The sequence below is a fragment of the Lissotriton helveticus genome, chromosome 1_1 (assembly GCF_964261635.1).
Source record: "Lissotriton helveticus chromosome 1_1, aLisHel1.1, whole genome shotgun sequence".
Lineage (NCBI taxonomy): Eukaryota > Metazoa > Chordata > Amphibia > Caudata > Salamandridae > Lissotriton > Lissotriton helveticus.
This window is the reverse complement of record NC_136057.1, coordinates 307043826-307065955: the sequence shown is the minus strand read 5'-3', so window position 1 is coordinate 307065955 and position 22130 is coordinate 307043826. Positions and strand designations below refer to the sequence as shown.

The 22130-nt window shown below is 42.8% G+C and overlaps 1 protein-coding gene across 2 annotated transcripts in view; it reads right to left on the bottom strand.

Annotated features, from left to right (window-relative positions):
- Positions 1-22130, bottom strand: part of WDR91 (WD repeat domain 91) — a 228463-nt gene that overhangs the window by 166955 nt on the left and 39378 nt on the right. For both annotated transcript variants that reach the window (XM_078670816.1, XM_078670899.1), the window contains exons 3-5: positions 12232-12411; positions 11675-11881; positions 4883-4966 (exon numbers count right to left, since the gene is read on the bottom strand). In XM_078670816.1, coding sequence (XP_078526942.1) covers positions 4883-4966; positions 11675-11881; positions 12232-12411 — 471 coding nt within the window. The remainder of the gene's footprint in view (positions 1-4882; positions 4967-11674; positions 11882-12231; positions 12412-22130) is intronic.

The window sequence follows — 22130 nt, the reverse complement described above, 5'->3', positions numbered from 1 at the left end:
CTCAGGAGGTTGCTTTTTAACCAATGCAAAGCAGAGTCCAACGATTCAGAAGTTTGGTATTCTTCGGGGTCAAGCAATTCCTCCCATTCTTCCCCGAGTCCTAGCCCATAGGAGTAGAGTGTAGGCTCTGGACTGGAAGGCATGGCTCCAGTTGGCGCAGGAGTCTGCGTCAGATGATTGCCCTCGGTTCAAAGTTGGAGTCGGGATGTAAATGGGGATGGTACTGCCGGTGGAAGCCGAAAGCATCAGCCTCCGGACCGGCATTAGGCAAGGTCGACATGGCACAACTGGTGCCGATCCGGATCCATCTGTGGATTCCTGGGGCCTGACCGGTGCTAGAGCCATGGGCATGGAACCAGCAGGGGCCCCTCTGGAACCCACTAGCCTGAAGGCGCGCCAGAAAGAACAGGACACTCAATTGAAGTTGAGGGGGGTTGCCCTAGGTCCTGGAAACACAGGGTGGCACTGAGTCGGACCAGGTGATAGCTCGACCGCGGAATGAGGCCTCAAGTTGCACACCCGTGTCTTGTCGGCCGACGGACAAGGTGAAGTCGAAGCACGCTTTGACTTCTTTTTCTTTTTGTGGGGGAGGGACTTACCCGAATGGCTCAACAACTTGGAGTGCGACGACGACCTCAGACTCTGCAACAGCTCCCAGGACCTTACTCTCAACCGGGACCTCAAGCGTTGCGGCATCGTACGTTGAGACACCAGGAGCTTCAGGGATCGCTCTCTCAAGGCCTTCAGAAGCATGGCGCTGCAAGACGGAGCAGGCGTTTGTTTAATGTTCTTATTCGAGGCACCACAGGCAAAGAAGGTGTGGGTCTGTCACCGACATCTGTCGGTGAAAGGCGTCACAGGGCTTGAAGCCCGCCTTCTTGGATGATATTTCTGCCACACTAGGAGGTAAGACCTCAAACAAACTTTGACAAAACATTGAAAAAAGCTTATAACAAAGGACTAAGGGGTAGCTCTTCCCGGATCTGCGCTGACTGTCACGGAAAGAAAAGAACTGACGTCCGAGTTGCACCTATATAGGCACGACAAATGTCCCTTCCGGCGCAGATGATACCAACATCGCCACGCAGAGTAGAATGCTGCCACCTACCGGCCTGCAGTGGAATAGCTCTCAAAAACATTTCCTAATCCATTCTGATGCCTGGGGATCATTCAATGGTAAGGAATTTGCAGTTAGAAGTCACTATCAGATAAGAAGGGTGCTAGAGTCTAAGAGGCCAAGAAGTATCAGAGCCACCTTCGCCTTGATCCAAGATTCAGTGTGAAACATATGGATCATAGCCTGAATGTCCTCCAGGATAGCCTGAGGTAATGGAAGAATTTGTGATGGAATCAGGTGGGACGTAGGGTCATTTATGGTAATCCTCATCGATGTCAGGTGCTCTGCCATTTTCAGCATGTGGGCAACGACTGCCTGCGGTGAGCCCGCCTTTAGCAGTCAATCGTCAGGGAATACAAGAACCCCTGACCTCCAAAGATGATCACCATTTTCACGAACACTGGAGTCGCGCTGTTGAAGACATAGGGGTGCAGACAGATATAACTTGCTTCTGGTCCACCTTGAATTGCAGCTAAAGCCTGTGTGAGAGAAGGAGAGGTATAAAAAAATGTATGTCCTGCAAGTCCACGGACACCTCCCACTCTCCCAGGTCCAGCGCAGATAGGATCTGAAGAATATGCACAATTTGGACTTGTCTTTCTGTGTCAGACTTCCAAAATAGTCCTAAGAACCCCGTCTATTTTCAGGTCCAGGAAATAACAGGAATAACAACTTCGTCTTTTCCAAAGCCTAGTAGCTTCTCTATGACACCTTTGCAGACCAATAGATGTTCAGCATGAAGAATGGTTGGACAGATGGTCTGCTGACATTCGTTCTGGTGTGAGAAAGATATTGGGTGGGGAAGAGAGTGAAAGATCTGAACAATAAACTGGACAATTTGCAAAACGTATCTGTTAGACGTGATAAATTGTCAACCCAAGAGGAAATGCTGAATCCTACCCCCTGCATGTGCCTATGAGGGCAAACTAAACAGTTTGTTTCCCACTGTGGGAAGAGGATTAGAAAGTGATTGCCGTGCAAAGCCTGGCAGACCCTTGTCTGTGTGTATGAAAGGCTGCGCTGTCTGCATCATCACTGGCTGGGAAGGCTGTGACTGCCTAGGCACCTGCCCTGGAATAAAACTTAAATATCCTGGTGTGGAAATTGCTTGGCAGAGGTGAATAACTGCAAAGAAAGCTGTAGCTCTGCTTTTTTTTTTTTTTTTAAGCATTCCAAAGCGGAGCCGCCTTTTCACTGCAGGGGTGAGACTCATCAAAGGGCATATTCGTCAGCAAAGCATGTACATCGCTGGAGAATCCAGTGGAACTAATTCAGGCATACCTACGAAGGAAAACACTGATACCCACAGCCCTGCCAATGCAATCTATGGTATCCAAACCATTGCAGATAAAATACTTGGCTGCATCCTGCCCATCATGTATCGTTTGAGCCAGAGAGGCCACAAACTCCTTCTGGAAAGCTGGCAACATCTCACTGGCAATGTCCCAAAGAGCATGCCAGTATCAGCCCCACAGATAGAATGCATTTATGGATCGTAGATGGAAGAGGAAAACATAAGTTTGCCAAAGGCAATTAATCGTTTTGGTTTCTCGATCTGAAGGATTGGTTTGAAATGAGTTAGAGTTCTTCTTACTGTCTGTGGAGTAGGGTGCTTGGTGATAAAATCTGAATTGCTGGAAGATGTCTGTCAACTAACAGGCAGAGAAGAACATGGTTTCAGACAGGTAGCCATCACAATATCTGTGAGGGCAGCATTAAAAGGGAGCAATGCCTCAGGCAATGCCAGCAATCGCAGGCTGCAGAATGTCTGTCAAAACATTCGTTTTAGCCACAATGGAGGCCAGCTGTAATTCTAGCACATTGGCTACTCTCCATCACTACTGCAAAGGTACTTTCTTCCATTGGTTGTACATGTGGCAAGTCAGTTTGTGCCTCATGGGAGGTATCCAGCCCGCTGGTGTTATGTAAATCAAGGTTTAAGGCATCTTCAGGGTAATGAGGGGAAGTTAGCTATCCTCCTCTCCACACTCATCATCAATATGCTGGAGTTCACACCCTGCACTGGTTTCACTTGATATGCAAAATTTCTGAAATGTCATAATTATTTGCCTTTTGCAGTAAAGATTTACTGGAAATGCGCAAAATGTGTCCTTGCATCAAGAGTTGACATGTGAAATAACGGATTCACATGTTGAGTAATTTTGATTAACTTTGCCAACATTTCACAGAATTAGGCAAAAGCAAATTACCAGAATTTCACACACCTCTCATTATATTTAGGGTGAATGACAATCAGTTGTGCTCGTGTAAGCTCATACTTTGACACTAGGTGAGTTAGAGCTGACATCAGTTCAGGATCCAATATGGATGCTGGCATAGGATCATCCAACGGGGAGGGACCCACCTGTGGTAAACCGACTGAAAGCCCCTGGAGTTTGTGGGGCCCAAAAACATGCCAGAAGGAGGCAAAAGCACACTTTAAATTTGCAGCATGGGCTCATTCTGTTATGTTGTTGAGAATGGCCCGGGAAACTCAGGGAGTGTCACAACCAATGAAGGAACCAGCTCCAGGGCGGGTGACACTGATGTGGTGCACCTGATGTCTTGATGCCCTTGCGCCTTCTTTTTAGCGTCAGAGTGGCGTGCTAGAGTTAAGTCTCACTTAGCTTTTCTATGCTTTCACTTGAACTTGGACATACCAGAGGACTTGACAAAGCACAAGAAAGGGTAGTGGTGGTACATAGAGTAGCACATCAATTTTCGAACAGTATGTTATTTCAATATTATCTATTATCAGTATAGGTGCCATCGTTGACAACTGGGAGGCTATATGGATAGGACCTCCGTGGGACTATTAGCGCAAATTAACATCTATGTAACATGATATTTGTCTCTGCCTTACACCTTGACAACTAGGTCTCCACATTTGGAATGTAACAGTGTTAGCTGATATTAAATTGATTTTTTCGCAAGTATTTTTCTGTTGGACTATTTTCCTGAGAAGAGCTATATTGTTGAACCTTATAACGGACTATAGTTTTCGAAATTGTGTTAAAAAAACTTAGAGAGTGCCGAGGTACAGTTGTTCTGTTAATACCAGAGGACTTCAAGGGGTCGTGGGAACTGCCTCAACTACTACTTCTTTTTGACAACATACCACTTTTCCTACAGGCTTCGGATCGCCTTTAAAAACATTTTGGTACATATACCACGTAACCGAGTCGGGTACTGAATCCAGGCACCAAAAGTACACTATGGAAAAGCTTTAGTCATCCAAAAATCAAGAAGTAGGGAGAGGAGCTACAGATTCATAGTGGAAGTTGTGCAAAGGAAGAAAATTACGTCAGTCCAGAGCGGTAGTGCTTATATGTGGCTCTGCTCTGTCACTTCTGGGGTAGTATGGAGTCAGCACACAGTCACACGATACCACAAACAGGTACGCAGGAGTACTGCTACACATTTTTCTGGGTCCAGTCTAGCGCCTGGAGGATATTCTGAGAGAGGAAACTTCAGTTCGAAGTATCTGGTAGAATTGCCAGTTGGCAGGAGACAGCAAGGTCAGGCAAGACTCAAAGGACACCTCTGATTTATCATCTTGCATTGAAAGTGGCACAACAAGCTAGGGTTCTAACTGCATTCAGTTCTGTATTGCAGAAGTCCGTTTGCAAAAACTTCTACCTCTCAAACAATGGTGTCATGGCAGACAGACATTTCCTAAATAATTTAAGTCAAAACAAATAAAAGTACATGCAAAGAAAGTACAGCCACAAACCATATTAGAGAACCCACTGGTAGTTTGCTCACCTTCTGGCGCAAAGCTTCATTTTCCTCCTGCAGGAGAGCGATTTTCTGACACTCCGCCTCAAAATTCAGAATAACTGGGACAGGTACGAAATGTTAAGGAGATAAATGCATTTGCCCAGGTGTACGTTGGCTAGACTGTGAAGAAAATAGGACATTTCTTGCTGCTGTGTGTGTGTGTATTTGCATACCACGCAGAAGTAATGAATTGATTCACAACCCACACAATAAGGATACAATTATATTTCATAAAGCACAGCAAGCTTTTTGGGGTGCTGGTAACTTGGTGAGTTCACCTGAATTGCCCACGATCAGCACAAGGTATGTTGCATATGAAGTGCTTCCCTGTCCCTCTTGGGTAGCTTTAAGTCTACACGACAGGGGAGATCAGAGAGGTGGAAATTGTGTGGGGGGCCTTGTGTGCCTTCTCCAACTCCTACAACCACATGTAAGGACAGTGGCGGAGCTAGTCCTTTTGCCGCCCATGGTGGCTGTAAGATCAGGGGAGGTGGAGGGCTGGCGATCAATTCCTGATTTTGACGCCCACCGCCGCCCCGAAAACTCCGCACCCCTCCTTGCTACCCCACTGTAAGGAATTATTGGCGATATGGAACACCACTAGCATACTAAACACCACAAATGAGACGTTGATGAGAATGCAGGTGTATAGGTTTCCCTCCAGGCATGTTGAACTGCATTGCTGCCTACCAACTAGTATCATTTTGAACCTGGTGGAATAGATGGGAACTGCTCTTCGCTACTACGCGGCAACCCTGACATACTGTGTGAAATCTCTACATTTCTGAAAAACAACCCTGATTTAATGACGGACACCAGAGGCATGCTGATGGGATCCCCCCTTGACATACTGATGAAGGTTCCTGGTATACTGAGTGGCATACTCAACATATTGTACTACATCTCGGCAACATAAATGAGGCATATGGAAGGGAAAGTCAACAATATTAAAGATGTACTGCTGGCATACTGACAAACATCCCTAATTAGTGTACATTTTAGCTCCATGAACATCATGATTGTACGTGATTTCATAGAGAATTAATTATTGGAATACCATTACTTAGAAACCATTTTATCTAAACGGTTTAATTGAATTTTCAGGCAGAATGGCATTTACAATTTCATAGAAACCAATTCATAAAATGTTTTTTCCCCGAAATTGGCTTCTCCATACTTAATTTTTAAGGTGTAAATGTAATGGTTGCAGAAACTATTTTGTGGAAGGTATTTACTTCAAGCCTTTATATCAGGGGACATTATTTCGGATTTATATCTTTCACATTATAAAACAACTAGCAGCCCGTCCCGACGTTGTCCGGGGATGAAATAGAATGTGTGCAATGGTTGTAATAGGCAAGGTACATTTATTTTAAGATTTCACGGTATACAACATTTTTTGTTTCATTAGAATGTGGACGGAGAATAAATTGGTACTCTGTGTATGAAAGCAGTTGTTTGTAGTGATTAGAGAAATGTAAACCGTGACGTATGCAGCATTAGGTAAGTATCACAAAAGGTAAGATGAATTTGATGCGTTGTTTATTATTGAGCTTACATGTCGCCTTTTACCTGGCTTGTGAAGTTTGTCATACACGGTAACGTTACTTGGTGATTTGTGTGCAATATGGTCGTCCGCTTGTGCATGCACTGTTAGGAAGAGCCCTTGTGATCTGTGCCTCCTCAGCGCTAACGATTGCAGGTTGTGGGTGGTGTGGAGTCCGTTGGTTATAGAATCCTGAACAGCGTTGTGTCCGACGTTGTGTGGCTGTTGTAAATCCGTGTACGCTGCGAGTGCAGTGCGTGAGAGCGTGCAAAATATCAGTTTGTGAAAGTTTTGTAATGGGCGGTGGTACGATGATTCGCCTTAAGCACCGCCTGAGCCTCGGAGGAATTTGTGAAAGCGTGTGGCGTCTCTATCTGCGAGCGTCTTTGTCCGTTGTACTTGAGGGCAGTGTTAAATGCGGTGTGTGTTATCCCCGCTGTTAGGCTGAGTGGCTTGAGCCCCCACTTGAGAAGCGGAGGAAGAAGTCCGCTGGTAGGCGGAGTAGCTTGAGCCCCCGCATGAGCAGCGGAGGAAGAAGTTAATTCGTGAGTGTGTGTTTCCGCTGTAGTTCTGGGCCGTTAAATCGGTAAGTGGTGAGGCTGCCTCGCTTCGGTAAGTGGTGAGGCTGCCTCGCTTTAACCCCCGCCTTGCTTTCTTGGAAGTATTTCCGCGCTACATTTAGCAGTAATGCCGCGTGAATGCTGCGCCCCGTGAATGCTGCGCCCATTGCCACGCCCCTCTCACAACGCCCATTGTTTTTGCTTTTATTTAGCAGTAATGCGGTGTGAATGCCGCGCCCCGTGAATGCCGCGCCTATTGCCCCGCCCCTCTGTCAACGCCCATTGTTTTGGCTTTTATCAGTAATGCTGCGTGAATGCTGCGCACCGTGAATGCCGCGCACCGTGAATGCCGCGCCCATTGCTGTTTGCTGTTTGGTCACGCCCCTCTCACAATGCCCACAAGGGAGTACTGTATTGCCGCGCCCATCACTGACTGCACAACGCACACGCCCAGAGGGACTACTTTACCCCTAAGGTTATTTTACTTTGTAATGTATATGGTGAGCAGCTGTATAGCCTATGTCCATCTGCTGCAACTGTCCTTTCCAATGCTGTATTGGGTGTCGTGATTGGTGCTGTACTTCTGGAGCTTACCCGCCTCAAAGGTTTGGGCTCTCTCTTTATTATATTAGTATGGATTACTTTTGATGTTTTTAATTCGCTGAACACTCACCACCTTTAAACACCATCCATCTCTGATCCTTCAAAATGCCTCCCCCCAAAAAACTACACTCATCCCTGATCCCAAGTTCCACTGATCCCTGAACCTTAAAAGACCTTTCTAACCCTAAACTCCACCCATACCTGAACATTAAAAATCCTTAACTACACCTGAACTTCACCCATCTATGAACACTAATCCCCTCCAATCCCTGAACTCTGACAACTCTTACAGCCCTTTTTACCCCTAAACTCCACCCATCTCTTATCCTAAAACATCCTCACTACCTCTAAACGCCACCCATTCCTGAACCCTAAAAACCCTCCAACACCTAAACCTCACCCATCCCAGAGTCCTTAAAATCCCACAATACCCCTAAACTCCATCTATCCATCTTAACACGAAGAAAACCCTTACCACCCTTGAAAACCACCCATTCATGACTCCTAAACTCCCTCACTACCCTTAAACTCCTGCATACCTAAACCTTAAAAACCCTTTCTACATATAAACTCCATCTATCCCTGAACACTTAACACTCCACACCACTCTAAACTCAACCCATTCCTGAACACTAAAAACCCTTTACTACCCCAAACTCTACCATCAAAGAACCTTAAAAATACTCACAGGCCCTAAACTCCACCTAAAAAAACTCAACACCCCTACATGCCACCCATCCCTAAGCGCTTAAATCCTTTCACGACCCCTGAACTCCAACAATCCGTGAACGCTAAACACCCGTCACCATCCCAACTCTACTCATGCATGAACCCTAAAAAACCCTCATCGCCCCTAAACACTACCCACCCATGAATTTAAAAAAAAATTCACTACCGCTAATCTTCACCCAAGGGTATGATTTTGGATGCTACCAAAAAAACTATCTTTCCTTCAAAATGTTTCCTTTAATTTTCGATTTATTTGTATTTACTTAAAAGTAGCATCCCTTCAAGAAATAATTCCACAAATTGGTTTCCTCCAATGTGGTTTCTCAGTCTTCATTTTTCCTTTAATTCACAAACCACTGAATAGGATACCTGGCATGCTGGATACACCCCTGGTGCACTGAGTCGCACCCCTGGTATTCGTGACACTGCAGGTACACCAAGTAACAATAGAGATGATTAGAGTGGTTGCAATGTGGGACATCTAGGACTTGAAATGCACCTTGGATCATTGACTATCATACTGCATGTAGACAGACGCCTCTCTGGCCCCTTCACTCACGCCCAAGGAGCATACAGTGATGTCACTGACACCTTCAGAGCTTCAATGCCTGCATTGTTGCTCCTCTGCTTCAATGAGTGGCACCCTTGCACACTAGATGGCAAACCTAGCTGTTAAAATGGCAGAAACAATAGCCAATAGAATGGTTTCCCTTGTGAACAGGGAGACATACATCTGGTATAGAGTGGCATTCCAAGGGAAATAAGTGGCCCCTGTGGTGAATATATATGCAGATCTGTGCAATACCACACTTCTGGCACACTAATCGACACTCAGTTAACGGCACATCTGTGACAACATGACATTTCTGGTGCACTGAACAGCACCACTTACATAGTGAGAGACAGCATGCCACATCCATGGGCACCACGTTGAATACTTGGAGCACCTTCAATGACATTTAAGTCTTAAAGAGAACCTCCCTTCGGACACTGCATTACTCTTGTAGCATATTTAGTCATACACCGAGAAGACCCCTGACCAACCATAACCAAATGACACGGACACCACCAGTCTGGCTAACCTGACCATAAATGCAAGACCTGGCCTACTGTGGGTAATCACAGCTGCCCACTCTACAACTCTACAACGTCATCATCCTTCGCAGTGATTCTAGATCCATCATATCCTAAACATCTCCACTACAGCTACAGAAGTGAGTTGGGCAACTAGATGTAGTGTTCCTATACTGCCCTATCTGTCCCAGATGCCCAGATGTTTTGAACTGTTTTATTGATTCCTTCCAATTAAGGATCTGAATAATGAAGTAAATTCTTTCACTTCATTATTTTCACAGTCATTGAAACCTCAGAGTACCTTGCCATTGGAATACCCATCACCAAAAGCCGCTTCAGCTGATATTTCACAAGCTACTCTATGCAATAAAGCCAAAAAATTTATTTCTGAATCTTCAAACTCTTAGGAAAGATACAGGCAGAAGCTTTATGCTGCTCTTGTACAGAGACAGAGTTCAAAAAGATCCAAGAAAACCTTTTGTTGCACCAGGAAGATTACTTATATGGTGCTTTCTTAAAATAGAAAAGAGACACCCTTTAAGTCCATGTAGCTAATTACAATTGTGGGAGTCATCCTAAGTAAAGCCCTCTTCTTTTCAGATTTTAGTCACTGAGACGCCTCTGTCCCCGAGGCTTTGAGCAAGGTGTGGTTATCTACCTTGATATCCCTAAGCCACAAAGACTTTCAAACCTGAGGTTATCAGAATATGCAACATAGTGGGTATCGACACAGTGAGAACTTCTTGATATGCCTACGGATTATGTCCACTTTTGCTTTTCATAATGTCATGATGAAATTCTAAATTCAAGGACTCGATGGCATTCTTAAACACAACAGGTGAATTTCCTTTTGAAGCCTCTTGAATTCGTTCGTTCGTTCGTTCAAATAACTTTATTTCGATTTCTCAAAGGAAATCATAAAAGTATGCAAGTTAAAATATAACAACATTAAATCATAATACATTTCCAAAAAAGAAGAAGACATCATAATACATTGTTACACAATTCTGATTTACACGATACAAATCAATAACGGTTTCTGATGACAAGTGCCGCTCTAATGAAGCTTAATACAGCATTACAGATCTTTTCCGTAGATAATGATAACAAATATGCATAGCCTTCTTTGTAATAAGGCGTTCCAAGGGATAATAATAGTGGTTTAATAAAGGAATTTCTTGGATCTTTGTACAAAGTACAAAATAAAATTAAATGTAGAGTGTTTTGTGACACTTTATTATTACAGGGACAACAGGGTAAAGTCACCCACAACCCCCCTGCTCTGGGAAAGCAAAAAGGAAGTGTAAGGTTCCAAGACGAAACCTAGTTAAATAAAAGCGTCCTTGCATTTTCAAAATATATGTTAAATAAAATGGGCGCACTAATTTTCCCTGAACACGTAGTACCTGTTCATTACCACACAAGGATCCCAATTTTTGGCTATATGCTTTTTTAATGATAGCTTTAGAGTCCTTTTTCAAGATATCACGGTTTTTAAACATAATATCTAACCCGATTTTATCAAGGGTATCTCTAACATATCGGAGCCAAGGGATTTCATCAAAGTGCTCTAGTTTAAGACAATCTGTGAGAATATCTTTCGTCAATTTCAAATCATCAGATTGCCAAACTTTAGACCATAGTACTAAGGGTGCAATGTGAATAGTATCACAAACAAACTCAATTCCAACCTCACTATGACAAAAAGAATTTGATGTACCCGAAGGAACGCATAATAGGCGTTTTAAAAATTTGTTCTCTGCAATCTGTATTTTGTTGCAGTTCTGTGACCCCCAAACACCAGCACCATATGTTATAACAGAAACACATTTAGCCTGATACATGGATATCATTTCGGCAATGCGTCGTTGTCCCAGTTTACAGGCAAAACGAAAAAGAGCCTCATTTAGCTGTGAAACCTTCTGAACCCGGTTTAACAACAACGGTTCCCAATTCAGTTTTTTATTAAAAAGGTTGCCCAGATAATTGAAATTATCAACTTTGTCTATGCCAAACTCCCTCACCTTGAAGTTGCGGGTTTTCGCATTCTTCTTTTGACCACACATCATGGTGAAGGATTTGCTAAAATTGACCCCAAGATCTAAGTTTCCCATGAATAAATCAAAGGCATTCAGACAAGTCTGCATGCTATTGGGAGTAAGGGTCATTAGCACAGCCTCTTGAATTCCGTAAGTGAACATAAAGTATGACCCTAAAAGAAAATGTAAGTATTGGCTCTATGTAGAGGACTGAAAAAAGGATATGCATACACTGGAACAGGACACTCAAAAAGTTGTGCAGTGACACCAGGAACGTATCTGCCCATTGTCTAGAGAAATATGGAGCAAAAGCAGGATTGGAGTCTGGCGTGGGCAGGAATGGCAGCAGGAACCAGTCCTTCCACTCAGACTGGTTCTGAAGCTCAGAGGCCTGCTTCTGAAAGAACTCCTGAGCCTTATCAATCCGGTTTGTCTACAATACAAGAAAACAAGTTCATTTACATTTAGTCTAATTGCAAGGATCTTCTAGATACTTATAGATACAGTGAAAGTGTTAAAGACTACTTCCAAATCTAACTAAAAATGAAACTGTAAAACAACTATAAGGAGTCTAGTGTACAACAGAGCACAAAACCATTGAAGAGAAAATCTGGATTGGGGACAAAATCAAAACATGAACAAGAACAGGAAATAAAAAGTGAACTAAGTCAGAATGAAAATGGTATAAGAATCATTCCTCCTAATTTTCAATATTGCGGTACCTTGAAGGCATTTTACACACCACAGTATCGAGCTCCCCAATGGGTGGTGCTGAGTACAAACCTGTATGGTGTACACGAGGTAGAAGCGGTATAGGCTGGTCTTCAGCTTGCTGACTGTGGGCCGGTAGACATCTTCCAGCCGACTGAAGAGGCGCCGGTCCAGGTAAACCCAATAATCCCGGAGACCGCTGAGATCAAAGCTCTGGATAAACTGCTGCAGCTGTTCCACAATCTTATCGACCTGAAGATTATTAATAAACAAAAGAGAACATCTTCATTCTAAAATGTGAATAAAAAATAATGGTATAACATGATGTAGGATTCCAAATCACATAACAGTTATACATTTGCTTTACATTCATCTATATTTAATTTTATATGAAAAGAGATGTTCTTTTCCTTGACCTACATTCGGGTTGTTCTTCATTCAGTGTGCCACCATTACAATCTTTAACAGACCAAGGGATTTCAGACAGGGGTGTGGAATCCTTATAGCCCAATGCCCATTGGGGTCAAGAACAATACGTTTTTATGTGTATTTCGCCCGTGGAAGAATTATGCCCAACCCCTTGCAGCAGAAACCCTTTGGCTGGCAGTTACAGTACCACATTATAGATCAGGAAAAGGCATTGTCTGCAGATACGGTAATATTTGTGTCCATATGTTAAAACTGTTCGACCTTGCATTTATTGTTTAATAATGCAAAAACGTCCTAATTAGGATCAGCGCTCCAAGGAAAATGTTATACGTTCGGACTGCACTAGTGACAGAGGTTCCAGTATAGAACTGTGTACACACGTTTGTAAAGTTTAACTTTATGAGAATATGTATACTGCTCCCAGAATGCTCTCTGATTAGATACAAATCTACAGGAGGTTGAAAGCAAGATCGTATATTCTTTGCTTTAAAAAAAAAAAAAAAGTTTAAAATGCAACTAGGAAAAAACTTAACCGATTAACCCCGGTGGCTATTCCGTTGCGGTGCGGTGGTTTAGCGGAGTAGGCGGGGCCGCGTCAGCCAACGGACGTTCGCAGCACTACGGAGGTAGTGCTTGCGACGGCCGTTGGCCGACAAACGCAGCTAAGGGGTTAACTACTGTGAAATTGTAGGTACTATTTCTTTGAAGCATCATTTACTAAAATGTGTTGATGCATGCAAGTATTTCCCAAAAATATTCATAATGGAAAATCCGTGAAGCCAGTTTCAACAAGTTTATGGAAAATATGAAAATAATCAACCTTTGCAAAGGGTTTAGGTGTTGTCAAGGTGTATCTTGTTTTCACATTCTTTTTGTAAAATGCTATTGTTCTGGAAGCTGCCGACCCCCACCATTATAAAAAACATTGTCAAAAAGCAAAAATATTTTTTGGTCTCAAAAAGCACACATTGCCACAGTAGTCCTTGGCAATGAACAATACCACTGTGTGGCAATATGCTCATTGTGAAAGTGCAGAATGCTGTCACTCACAGTGAAGCCAGCTGATCGATAGAGAGCTGAATTTTTAATAAAAAACAAAGGTCTTGCTTAACGTCAGACCCAATTAGGGGCCCAATTCTTATAGAAAGACACAAAAGTGCGACCCAGGTATATGTTCGTAAGGTAGTACAGATTTACGGCTTTAATGAAAATATATCTGTGAACTGCAGTTTAGCACGAGCAAATGTGCATGTGTAGATTTGCTCATGTGGAAATCTTTTGAGCATTTACAGGTTTACTTTCCCTCAAACCACATTTTTCCCAACCCCGGGAGAAATTTTACTTCTGCCCTAGCTAGGAATACACTTCCAACCTCAGTATGGGAAAAGATTAGAGAAGAGCTGGTGAACCGCCTAAAACAAGCAAGTTAGTAGGTTTGTACAGACTCAAAAGGACATTCCAACCCTGGAACTATTGTTTACTGTTACCCCCAGTATGTAGATCTGCAGAAAGGTTGCAAAATAAGAGAAATGCTAGTATTCAAACCCTACTGTAATAGGAGCCCTGGCATAATAAAAGAGACTATTGTCTCAGCTCTTCTATAATGAGATGGCTGCCATAATTTGGCACTACCTGGTAACAAAGCGACAAGTTGATATTTTTACAGGACAGGCAGATTTCTGAAGCAGCCTGTCCCATGGATAAGTAGATATTTAATTACATTCAACATCTCTTTGCAGGACTTAAAGAAACTGTACAAGAAGAAAAGTTCCATCAGACTCTTTCCTAGCCTGCCAAGAGTCCTCAAATTATATCTATGTTCCAGAATTTGTAAAATGCAACTGACACCCCCTGATGAGAGGCTTCCTGGAACTAATACACCAATAAACAAAAATTGGCAAAGGCAATAGTTTGGACGTTTCTTTGGGGACTGTACAAATGCACTTGACATGGGTCTTCTCACCCAAGACCTTCATTTAATGTATGCAGGAATTATAGCTTGAGACCTGAATGCTATAAATGTACAATGTTGAAGAAGCTCCTCAAACAAATCATCCATCTTATCCAAAATAAATTAGCTTGCAGTGTTAGAAATGTCTTTCTTTTGAAAGTGGCAGGGTGGGTCAAATTGCAGCCCAACAACCAAAGGCAGAAAATATTCCCATGTCAGTAGGGTTGCAACCTGTCTCGGGAAAAGGTACCCTCTCTGTGTTTACATTTTGCTACTCTAGAAAGTACAAGAGCTGGTAGGTCAAAAAGAATGGGCAAAAAAACTCAGTATTTTTGGGAACATGGCAATTACTCCATTATTTGCTTTAATAATCAGGTAGAAATAATTTAGCTACCTAATAAATTGTAAGCAATTTCTTCAAGTTTTTCTGTTTTATGCATTGATTTCACAAGGGAAAAAATAACCAATTTCACTGCATATCCCAATAGTTTTACAATCATGGACATAAAATTACTATCCAGGCCAGTAAGCTACTTGCCAGGCCCATAAACACCAGCCAACGTGCCACCCTATGACTCATCCTGTTGAGTTTTTCTATGCATTTAATCATTTCTGACCATAGTACCTTTCAGTGCAGACTAAAAGCCAGGCATTAATATATGTAGTGCATTTTTACAGTCATCCTATTATAAAGAATATTCACAAACCACTGCAAATGGTTTCAGAAACTTTTTTTTTATTTAGCATTTGCGTATTGTGGGTGTTGGCATTTAAATTAACCATAGTTTGGAAAGTGTCTATTCTGGTGGTTGGACATGAAAAATCTGTTTATTGATTCAATCAATCAATCAAGTTTCTGATAAAGTGCGACTACTCACCCATTAGGGTCTCAAGGTGCTGAATATTACATTTAATGCGTAGATTGGAACAATACAGTGTTGGCAACTGAATTGAAGCAAACACAATAAGATATGGTCTAGAGCACTGAAACCTCACCCCAGTTGAGACCCTGCCATATGCAAACCAGTCTTGACCCTGTTCCTCATGGGACAGTCTAGTAGGATTTGCCAAGCCAGGTCTTCCCTGACTGGAAAAAATCATCCTGAGATCAGTTTCGGGGTAACACACCTCATCAGCCAGGCTAGCTTGAATCCAGTGGCAAAGTTCACAAGGGACCCACGTCTGGGTATACCCTGCCAATTTAGGGGAAACAAGCAAACACAATAAGATGATGGACGGAGCGTTGACATTTTTCAGACATTCACCCCCAGTCACTGTTACATCTGAGTTGAATACATAATAATTCTTTTGCTCACTTCGCCAACCCAGTTCAGACCCAGCCATATGCAAATCAACCTTGACCCTGTTGTTCATGGGAAAAGCCCCAACTGCCAAGTCAGGTCTTCCCTGGACCAGAAACAAGCATCCTGGGACCAGTTTTGAGGTAACAATCTGAGCAAGCATAAAGATCAATAATGGCTGGTCTAAGGAAAGCTTCATTCCAGTAAATGGCTATGTTCTGCAATGTTCTTAATCTTTTTATGAACATTAAGGAATCTATTCACAAAGTATGTAGTATATATAGTAGTTCTACAAAAGTATTAATAATCTACTATAAAATGCTAATCACGAAACTATGCGCACAGATCACTGCCTCTACCTCTCTTATCTCTTATGTACGGACCAAAGTGGCTTTCCCATACATTCCCTGGCTTACAATCAGCACATCTATAGTTATTTCAATCAAAAAGAACTGAGAACAGTCATACTCCTGCTCAGATCTGAAGAAAGTCCAACACCGCCCCATGGCCACTGAAGGTATTGCAAAACCCTTCCATAGAAAATAATGGAGGTAGGTAATTAAAATAAAGCAATAACAAACAAAGAATTTGTGTCTTACGGAAATTAAAGACCTACCTCGGGTTCAATCCCCAATACCAACATTTGGACAAACAAGAAAACCCCGGTGGTCTAATATAACCAGTCTCTACCAGTCTAAGTGGAGTATAACCGTGGTGATCATGAACCAATATCTACTAAAACAGAATTACAGAGTGAAAAAAGACCCTAATGAGTGGTTGGATTCCCATCAAACACACAACCGTTTTCAAACTAATCATCTGGGTTTCCATCCTTCCATCCACTTGTCCTCTAGATCATAGAGGGGTAAATAGTGGATTATATCATAAAAAAGGGGTCTAAGGAAGAAACCAACAGAAAAAGGAAAGAAACGATCGGGTATAAACGGACCCTATAGAAGTGGTCCTTCAGAGTGGTGTTATGTGGGAATATTGAGTGCAGTGCGAAGATGTGAGTGAAAGTAAAAAGGATTTACACCAGAGAAATACTTTTATTAAGGTATCTGTTGTAATCCTGGTTAAAAACAGTGCAATAAGGCAGTTTCATACATCACTGCCTAGCAATATGGTCGACATGTTTCAGCCCTCGGGACCGTTAGTCCCTGGCTTTCATCAGGACCTTCTTAATAATTTGCAACTGCATATGTATTCAATATGTGATACGTGCAACAGAATGAAGGAAAGAAAATTCAAATTCAAAAAGTAAATGAGGATTGGAATAAATACAACCTCACATACCAAGTATGTATCCTCTGTCTCCACAGGATATAAATGCACCCGTAGTGTACGAGGAATGGCCCTCACCTCAACTGGTATCAACTTGGGTCTAAGAGGCCGCTCTATCCGTCGTTGCCCCGAGCTCCGCCAGTTATAGCTCCGCACTTACAGCTCTGGCGGAGCTCAGGGCAACGACGGATAGAGCGGGGCCTCTTAGACCCCCGGGATTTTCTGGTTTGTTAACTTAAAATACAGCCCCATGAGAAATGTTAGAATAAATTAATGTATTTAAACTTTTTCAGAAATATATATACATGTATTTTAATATTAAAAATACAATTTGGATTGTAAAAAAATGTTTATGCTATTAAAAATATTGTAATGACCGTTTTCAATTTAAAAATAAATGTAACTTCTCAAAGAAATAAATGAATTTCATTCTACACATAACTTTTAATAACCATTAATACATAATGTAAACATTTCACTAAAAGTGGGTATTAGTTAAAGAAAATCTTTAAAAAAATATTTTTCTTTTAAAAAACTTAATTTAATTACATTTCATTTAAAATCTAGTTAATAGTGCTGTACTAATTTTTGTTAAAAATATTCATCATTTAAAATTCATATAGTGAATTCATTTACATTGGCATTATAAATTATTTTTTAAAACTTCCCGAGTCATTTTTCAAAATGTCCTTGTACCATATGGAGATCTCCGCCCTGATTGCAGAATATTAAATACAGTTGTAAAGTAAACTTTATGGTCCTATGGGACACTTTTACTGCCTCTACCTCATATTTCAGGGGGTGGGACAAGTAAATCTACACTTTTGAGAAACTTTACAATAGTAACTGTTTAATAAAAAAAATAAGATATAAAGTTATGCATCAAACAACCATAACCCTAAGACACCCATGTTGTACAGTAGCCAACAGCATAATGTAAGTGAAAATATGTACATTATCACCAATCCAACCATTAATGAACACAAATCTTGCATGCCCAAGTCCTCCGACCATCCCCCTTCCAATATGATCCCATGTCAGCCTAAGGTCTGCACCAATGCAAGAATATCAATCCTCAACAGTCCTCTCCACATTTAGGGGATTGTGTCCAAGTCTGCCTCCAAATTTTGAAACTATCCACCAACTCACTCAATGTTTGCAGGTTATCCTGCACTCTTTCAACCCTTCTAGTCAGTTTGATTTGTTTTTTCTCCACCCTTACAGATTCCAATACATCTCTGCACCGTTGAAGTAGATGGTGGATACGAGTACTCATCCACCCCATTGCCAATCCCCTTCTCACAAGTCCCAATGCCAATCTAATAAACTTATGATGCACATTTTTATTTTTTGCTCTGGGAATTACCCTAATATGCTTGGTTCAGGCCTGGGCTCCAAGGTAATACCCGTGGCAGGCCATTAATGTAGTGAAGACTGTCGACCAATACTGACGTAGTGTGGGGCAATCCCAAGCTGTGTGCAAAAAGATGGCCTAGGGCGACTGACATCTGGGACAGGTAGCAGCTTAATCGGGATATATGTTACTCAGAATTACCAGGGCTATGTATGTTCTATGAAGGAAGTTGCATAGGATCTATTTAAATCGAGAATTACTGGAGACCTCGCTGATTTTCATACATGCTGTGTCCCATAGCCTGTCAATGAACTGGTCTCCAAGATCATTTTTCAACGCTCCCTTGCCCTTATGTTGTGTATAGGAGCCATTCTGCTGTTAGAATTGGGGTTCTGATTGGTAGAAGTATGCAAAAGGAACAAATGATGGACGGAATGCTGAACATTGCAAACATTCACCCACAGTCACAAGGATCTGGGTTTAATCTATTGTTCTTTTGCTTACCTGGACCTGAAACAAGCATCCTGGGACTGGTTTCAGGGCATCACCCTTCATCAGCCAGGCTAGCTTGAATCCAGTGGCGTAGTGAGCACGGGACCCACATCTGGGCATACCCTTTCCACTTACAACGACAAAAGCAAAAGGAACCAATGATGGACAGAATGCTGAACAATGCAAACATTCACACCCAGTCACAAGGATCTGGGTTTAAGCCATCCTTATGTTGTGTGTAGGAGTCATCCTGCATGTTAGAATTGGGGTTGTGATTGGTAGAAGTATGCACCCTGTCCAAGCAGGGACCGCAATCCTAGTCTGGGTAAGTAATAACACAATCTAGTAGCTTGGCACAGAGCAGTCAGATTTACCTTAAGAGGCAATGTGTACAGTATTTGCACAACTCTTCAAACAGTAACGCAGTGAATACACCACACAAAAATCCCAGGTCCGAATAATAAAGAATAGTATTATAGATAAAACAAGACCAAAATGATAAACATCCAAAAAGTAGAAGTCGAGATATGAATGTTTCAAGAATAAAGGAACAATAGCGTTTAGAAGCAATAAGTGCTTAAATGGAATATCTAGTCGCGCTGGACTGGGGCAATGTTGATCCAAAATGTATCGCCATCGACAAAGATGCAAGGTGCAGCCGAAGCAATGCGTTATCTAATTTCTCTGCGCAACTGAGGCAATGTAGCGGTACCGGGTGCAAAAATGCTGATTCCGAATGTGATGCACAGCTGCCGCTCCTACAATAGATGATATGCGCTGGGTAAGCTCCACGCAACAACGAGTATTTACTGATACCGACTTACACAAAGACGAAGAAGCGTTGTTTTGATGGACAGGTGTGGGTTCTGGAGGAAGAGCACTTTATATCCACTTCCAATGGCCCAGAATTGGGTTGGCACCCCTTGGCAGAGCAAGAGTTTTAGAAAGCAAAATCCAGGTGCTGTAGCTGGATGAGTTGAAGTCGTTGATGTCCTGGAGACATAGAACAGGAGGCAAGCCAGCAAGCACTTGGAGTCGCTCTGGGTTCAAGTGATGCAAGTCCAGTCCTTCTCACTCATGCAGGAGAAGAGCACGCAGTAGGGCAGCTCAACAAGTTCAGCAAAGCAGCAGTCCAGCAGAGAGGCAGTCCTTTCAGCAGCACAGCAGTTCTTCGTCCTGGCAGAGGATTCACAGGCCAAGAAGTGTACTACAGTCATGGTGTCAGGGGTCTAGTACTAATACCCAGTTGTGCCTTTGAAGTGGGGGAGACTTCAAAGAAAGCTTTGAACTGCACATAGGTCCTTCCTTCCTGCTCTGGCTCTAGACTCACTATATGGGGGTATGCAGCCCTTTGTGTGTGGACAGGACACAGCCTATACAGGTGTATGCGTAAAGTTGTGCCCAGCTCCTCCCTCCCATCTCCCAGGAAGGCCTATCATGACACACCTAAGCTCCCTTTGTGTGCAGCTTTCTAGAGGAAATACACAAAGCCCAGCAGTCACCCAATCCAGATTGAACAAATACAGGCAGCAGGCACTAAGTGGCTAAAGTAAGTGCCACCTTTCTAAAATTGGTGTTTGCCAAACTGTAATTTAAAATCCAACTTCACCATAAACTGTGGTTTTAAATTGTGAGTCCAGTGACACCAAACTTGAAAAGTCTCTCTCTTCACAATTTAAAATATGAAATAAGGTAATCCCAATGTTATCCAATGGGACAGATAAGCCTTGCAGTAGTGAAACACGAAATTGGGAGTTTATTACCTAAACATGTAAAACTTGAAATACTCCGCCCAGATTTCCCTTGCCGTTTTCACTAATTTGGAATAGTAAAGGAACTGTCCTGGACACACCATGAATGCCTCTTGGGCTACTTGAAATGTAATAAATGTGTCCCCTGGAAAAAGTTCCCCCAAGGTATTACAGCCTCCATCACACCATCTGTTCATGGCCATCACCTTGGATATTTGGTGAATGTGCTCCCAGACCACCCCCTTCTGTCGAACTATGTATGGGAAATTTCTTGTCATAAGCAGAGCTCCGAGTGAGTCACGCCCAAATGCCCCTTTAAGTAGTCTCTTTTCCCAAGTGTCGACCACTGCCACCCAAATAGGCGCATGTTGTTTATGTGCTGCACTGTAATAAGTTTCCAGGTCCGGGATTCCTAATCCTCCTTCTTCCACAGGTTTTCTTAAGAAGGGGTAGGGACACCCTGCTCCACACAAACCAATTTAACCAACAAACTGTCTAGTTGTTTAAATGTAGACACCGACAGAGGGCTCAGCAAGGTTTGTAACATATAAAGGCAACAAATTAAAAACTACCATCTTTGCAATAGCCACCCTGCCCATCAGTGAAAGGGTTAACAAGAATCAGAACTCAATCGAGGTTTGCAGGCCTCGTATTCCCGATCCTATATTATATTCATATTTCTGTCAACTGCATGTGTCACCATAATGCCTAGGAATCAAAACTTGCCTGCTTCCCATCGCAGTCTGACTTCCGGCAAATCCCCTGGAGTTTTGGTTGATAGTTTCCCGATGTTCCCGTGTGCTCATGACGAGCTGAGCTCATCATGACCGTTGGAACGCTCACACGCGGGCTAATTCCCCTGCTGTGCTGAGCGTTCCATGGAAACGGGTGTGGCCATGACGAGCTCAGCTCGTCATGAGCACACGAGAACCGTGGCTCATGACGAGCTGAGCTCGTCATGAGCACCGGGGCGCTTTGCGCGCCCCTCCCCTCCCCCCAGCACAGCAGGGGAATGTGCCCCGCAGCCAAGGGGTTAAGGTTAACCTGCAGTCCCGAGACCACACCAAAACTATGTAGTTGCTCTAAGAGCAGTGGGACAGACTCCTGTGGGAGTCTTAAATAACACAACGTGTCGTCCTCATATGGAGAGACAAGGTGGGATGCATCTCTGATGGAGATTCCCCACTCAACCATTTCTGAATGAAGTGTATCCATTGGGGGCTGTACGGCCAGGTAAAAAACAGTGTAGAGAGTGGGCAGACCTTTCATGTTCCCCATTGAACTGAGCAGCTTTTTGTCACTACTTTACCTGGCCGGACCCCGACAGTGGGCTCCTCATAAAATAATTTTACCCATTTGCAAAATTCTGTGCCAAACCCCATGCGGCATAGGACCTCCCACAGATATTC